We start from the raw sequence: 6,000 nt of genomic DNA on the forward strand, positions 1-6,000 counted from the left end.
TCCACAACTGTGAATAATTAGATCAGTTCAATATTTTCCATAACTCTTCCATGCTTGATGGACCCGAGTTTCCTGGTTTTAATAACAGATGTTTTAGGTATAAAATTTTGTGCTTGTATGTGTTTGCTCATTTTGCTGGAAAGATTGACCATACTCTCAAAAGATTTGCCAAGTTGTATGAAACCCAAGAAAGGCTAGAACCACAGAAGGATAGACAGCACCCTGCAGAGCACTGGAGGGCACCCTGGATATTCAGACATGGCTCGGAGTATCTAGTTTCCCATCATGCTCTGCCATTTGTGCTCTTAAGTAATTGTGGTAACCTTCCTGATCTTTAATTTTTTCATCTGGAAAACAAGGTTAATAATTTCTGCAATGATTTCCTCATATGAATGTTTTGAGGTTAGAATTCCATGTTAAGTAGTTTGATGGTATTTAAGAAATTATAAAGCATTGCTTTATTTGTTAAGCAAAGGAGTCCTTCCTCAAGCCTGAGTGACCTTCCTCTATAAGCACCAGCACAAAACCTTGTAAGGAGAAAACATTCACTAACACTAAAAACCAGGGGATCCTTGAGTAATATATCGTGCCTCCTTAAGCGAAAATTGCAGGTCCATTTTAACTCTGCCTTCTATCTTTAAAGTTCACAGATACATTTATTATGATTTCAAATTCCTGAACTAACATCCAGTACTAAAATCAAAACACTATAACATTGTATCTCAATCAGTTAAAAATGAGATGAAATGCACTTAGCAAAGTCACCCTTCTATGGAGTGGTGGAATGTTAAAACTTCCCTGTGTTCCTCCCTTGCAAAGCTACAGTTGGCCTCATTCCAAGTGCATCTCAGCCCTATCTCTTTGTCAGTCAAGCATAAGACAGCTGTGGCATGCTTGGTCTAGAACATCGCAACAGGTGTTCTCCTTCTGTCTAGACTTATAAGGAGTTAGAATCTGAACTCTAACCCTATGCCTGAAACTTCTTAATACTTTCTGAGTAGATAACCATCTATAGTCAAAATAGCAAAAGCATATCTTTACATGATAGGCTATAAATGCAACTGATAAAATATTTAGACCTACACTTCAAAATGAAGAACTAACAAATAAATTTAGCTCATTTCAGATAGATTATAGGACAATTTTTAATGACACTAAGCTGAGTTTTACAAGAATTTCACAATTCTTCAATTTCAAAGGCTTTTTTAGTTCAAATTATTGCTATCAAAATGTCATTTCCTCTTCTTCTTTTTTTTAACTTGTCTTCTTTTCTTTCATTCTTCTTGACCATTCTGTATTTTTGGAATCTTTTTTCTTTAAGATTTTTTTCTTTCCTATTAATTGGTGAATACAAAAAAAAATGTTTTGGAAAAAAAATGTAGTGGCATATATGGTAATAGAAAAATGTTTGTGTGATATGCTTTGCTGTTATTAATAAGGTGATCTAATTTCTAAGTAACTTTAAGGATAAAGTATGCAATTTCTAGAGATAATATAATTTAGCTTTGTGGATTTAAGAGAACTAATTATATGCCATAGATAAAATTAGTGCTTGAACCTTGGTGTTATCGAAGACTGCTTCTGCTTTGATTTTACATTCAACATTGACATTGTGAATCACTGACCAGGTGTTACAATGAAAATGACTGAAAACATTTGCTAAGTTATGTTTCCGATCCAAAGTATCCCAAGTGCTTAATCCAAAGTATCCCAAGCGCTTAATTTTGAAACATTTTAAAATCTGAACTACACCTCACATTTATGACTCAGTTGATTTACAGAGAATCAATTTCAGTGGCTGTGGTTGAATGGACACTGGCATGCTTTACCAAATGGCTACAGAGGATCAGTAAAGCTCAGCAGCAGGAACATTTGTTAAGTGAAATGTTTAGAGCATTTGGACAGCTGTTCAGGGTATAAGTTACACACAAAGGGGGCACATATTTACAACTGTCAAATGAACAGATCAGCTACCATTTCCTCCCATGCTCAAAAAGAATAAGAGAATTATATAGAAAGTAGAAGACTGCTGAACAATGATGTCTACCACAGAAGGTCTCAGATTCTCACCCCCTTCAGCATAGGCTGAACATTCCAATGGATTCCCTGGGGTCGTATCTGTTATTGAAAACAACTGTAGTTACCAAGCCTAAAGAGAAATAGAGAAAGATCTGCATCTTTCTATACCAATTAAGAAAAGTGCATTTAAAGAAGCCCACAACCTGAAATCCCCAAATAGATAACAAACCTAAACAACTTCAGATGATTACAGTTTAGAATTAAATATTCATTTATGTACAGAAATAATTTACTTATAAGCTCAACTCTCTGGGGTTAATAATAATACTACCATTAGCTTTCCAGCCACTCACTTCCCTACTTTTATTTATAGATGTGACAAATGAGAAACAAAATCTGTAATTATGGAAAATTGGGAGAGTCATGGAGCTGTAGAAAACCATCACTTAGTTCTTAGCACACACATCTGTTAGGGTCAAATGAAGTTTTCAAATTCCTTTAAAAAGATTTTCAAATCATTTCAAATAATTAGACCTTCTCAGGTTCTAATGAACTGATGAGCATGATAATTTCTTGCATTCACATGAAAAATCTTTAAAATTCGCCTTTGTTTCTACAGTTCTAAAATCAGATGAAGTTACTCATTATTAAAACTCACCAGATGAAATGTTGGCTGAGATTACATTTTTGTCTGCTCCCCCACACCCACTCTCACAATTTTCCTATCCTCCCCAGATTCCATCCTTTTGTTAGGCCTGCTTAACTAGCTTTGCAGCTCTGAGCCCTGCCTCAGGGGCCACAAGGAAATGTAAAGATCTCTGCCCAGCAGGCCTCCAACCAACCCCCCAACACACAGGGACAGCACTGCATCAAGATTAAGATTCCCCCTTCTCTCTGTTAACCATACTTATCACTCACCCCTACCCCAACCCGCGACTTCCCTGTCTCCATCCATTTCAGATATGGGTATCTCTTACATCTCCACTTTCATTCCTTAAATCATAAAATTTTTATACACATTATTCAACTTATATGCTATGTTTCTTATTCAGTTGCTTATTCTGTATGTGCTCCTCATCTTAAAATACAAGCTCCCAAACTTCATGGCTGGAGAATTTGCTGAGGTCAATCAATCATGGTGCTGTGCACAAACATTTTTTAAAAACACAGACTATCATAGCCATGTATAAGTAAGAAATAACTAGAAAAGTTCTTAAAAATATTTTTATTAACACATATTAATGGGCTCATGAAAGTTCCATGCATGCATACAGCATGCACTGATTGAACCCAACTTCTCTTTTCTACCTCCTCCCTGCCATCTTTCCCAACCTCTAGTAATCAATAGTAAGTAGAAAGATCTTGAAGTAATAAAACAAAGGAACGTCATGTATTCCTTAGATCATACTAGAATAAAACTAGTTCTTTCCTAATCTTAGCAAACATCAGGAAACAGATGAGACTATTTGAAGATACCTTCTAGTTTCCCATGTTACAAAAGTGCCTGGTAAAAGGGATAAGGGCTTTTAGATTCATGTTAAAGGACCCAGAAACAAATACATAACCAACTACAGCTTCACTCAGAACAGGGAAATGCTGGAAAAGCAAGACTGAATCTCAAAAACTTCTCCTTTTATCACTAAAGTGATACTGAATCCGAGTTGTTTTTTCTGCTAAACTTAAGCAGACATGAGCAAGCCACAAACAGCATATGTATAGGAAAATAAGAATGCTAGACTTTTCACTGAGGTTCATTTCCATAATCTTTTTAATACAACACTTAGTAGAGTTTCCACTTGTTTACTGCTCAGTTGTGGTGGGAATTGTTATCTGATGAAAAAAGCACCATTTGTCTATGACTTCTTCTGAATGAAATGCACTTCATCTCCCTGCTTCGAAAATGAAACGTGGCTTATTTCTTCCAAGAATTCTGGTTGCATTAAAGGAATTTCTCAATTTTAAGATGCTAGATGGCAGCACTACTTGCCCGGACTTCGTTTTCCTTTGAAAAACCAGCTGCTTTTTTTGGTGTTCACCTTATTGCAGCTTTTCCAGTCTGTGAGTCCAGGAAACAGAACATTTAGCTGTGTACATCTTTACACTGAAAACTTCAGAAGTAATTAAGGCTAGGCTAATTATCTTAGATTAGCATAAGAATACAAGCCATTAGGGTGCTCAATCCTTTAATAAATGTACCTTAGGCTTATATGATTTGAAACACATAGAAGCTGCCACAGGAAACATTTTTAAAAGAGTCTTCTGCATTTAGCACCTAAGCGAGAGGGTTTTTCCTCCCACAACTTTCTCTTTCATTACACACACCCAACAGAAAAGCCCGTTTGCAGCCAGGGACACCCCCTCTAAACACCCTCTTCAAATCCCCCATCCCCAGCACATCTTAAAAATTTAAGAACAGTTTCCTCTTTCTTTCCAAACTTCGAAACAAGCAGAAGAGGGAGCTGCGAGAAGAAAGAGCTCTGAGCCGCCTGGTATCCCGGTTCACAAATGCAGCTTTGAAAAAGCCCCAAAAAGACACGTCTTGCAAGCGGAGGTTAAAAAGTCTAAGCAGAATGGAAGGTCCCAACAAACTGTGACTGACAAAAAAAGATAACACAAAGTCCTTCTTTCCTCCCTCTTCTGTCAACAGTGTCCTTTGAAAAATCGATGGATGGTTCGATTCTTAGGACACATTTTTGTCAAATACAGACAAAATCAGGAGTCGTTACCTTCATTGTTCTGTTGGCTGTGAGCGTAGCTCGAGTTGGGCCGAGGGTGAATCCCACGTGTCCTAGCCCCTGGCTGCGTGGTCCAGGTGGGCGACTGCACCGAGCCGTCCGGCTGCTGCGCGACTAGGGAAGCGTCTGGGGCGGCGGCGGTCACACGTGGCGGGCGGGATGGCAGACTGGCCTGGCGGCAGCGGAGATGGAGCCCTCCAGCCCTCTCTGCGCTGATTGCATCAGCAGGAAGACTGTTTCCCCCAGACCGCCCCCAGATGGTGGAGTCTCTCCCAGCACCAAGGTCCTAGCCGGCGCCCTGCCCAGAGCCAACTCAAGGCTCACTCTCTCACCAGGATCCCATCACTTAGAAGTGAGGCGAGTGAGTGTGTATGCGAGTGTGGAGATGGGCACCTCAGAAAGAAAGAGGAGAGAAACCGATCAGAGATCGAATTTAATTGCCATTCCCTCCATCACCCCCTTAGAGCCTCTAAACCTCTGCCCACCTAATTTCTTACTTTCCCCAAAGAAACTATCCTGCATGTTGATATGGTCACAGCACCCCCCTGCTCAAAATTACACAGTGATAAGCCGCTGTGTAAAGCAAAAAGTTTTAAACGTATTCTGAATAGTAAAGAGCATGTGCCTTGTTTTTTAAGTTTGCCAATGTCTTTCCCCCACCTCCTACTCCATTCCCCAGCTCTACCCTCAGATAAAACCATTTTTGCCAGTTCCTTCTGTACCTAGGAAACCATTTTTAAATCCTGTTATTTATACACAGTTTTTTTTTTTTTTTTCTGATATGAAAGTGCCTGCCAGTCCAGGCCATCCCCCTAAGTTCTTGCCCAACCTGGACGCGAAAGCTCCCCAAGTGCTGCTTTTCTGTGTCCCCGCCTGTGGCCTGGCTCCCTGATTTTTGCTTAAGGGCCCTTTGCAGTTGCCTCCAACTTCCTCTCTGTCAATTGGCAAGTTCCCACTTTTATAAATCTGAACTGAAGTCTTTGAAGCTGTTGCTAACTCCCTCAAACAGAATTGGGCTCTTTGTATATGCACTACATTTTGTTCCATTTTTTTCTTTCTTTCATTCTTTGTTTTGCAATGCTGGAGATGAAACCCAGAGAAATTGTGCCGGTGAGGCAAGAGTTCTACCACTGACCTACATCCTCAGCCCCAAACCCATGTTCTTCATACTGCTTCAATTATTTGTTTGCAGAGATGTTATTTCAGTAGATCATGAGGTTTTTCTTTTCTTTTCTTCTTCTTCTTT

The 6,000-nt window shown here is 39.2% G+C and overlaps 1 protein-coding gene across 1 annotated transcript in view; it reads right to left on the reverse strand.

The window, feature by feature from the left end:
* Positions 1-4,979, reverse strand: part of Bcat1 (branched chain amino acid transaminase 1) — a 106,491-nt gene extending 101,512 nt beyond the window's left edge. The window contains exon 1 of the mRNA XM_046436168.2: positions 4,746-4,979. Within this exon, the coding sequence (XP_046292124.1) occupies positions 4,746-4,751 (6 nt within the window). The 5' untranslated portion in view covers positions 4,752-4,979. The remainder of the gene's footprint in view (positions 1-4,745) is intronic.
* Between the last annotated feature and the right edge of the window lie 1,021 nt (positions 4,980-6,000).

Source organism: Marmota monax, unplaced genomic scaffold (assembly GCF_021218885.2).
Source record: "Marmota monax isolate L192 unplaced genomic scaffold, Marmota_monax_Labrador192_F-V1.1 WCK01_AAM20220418_F8-fsc00012, whole genome shotgun sequence".
NCBI lineage: Eukaryota > Metazoa > Chordata > Mammalia > Rodentia > Sciuridae > Marmota > Marmota monax.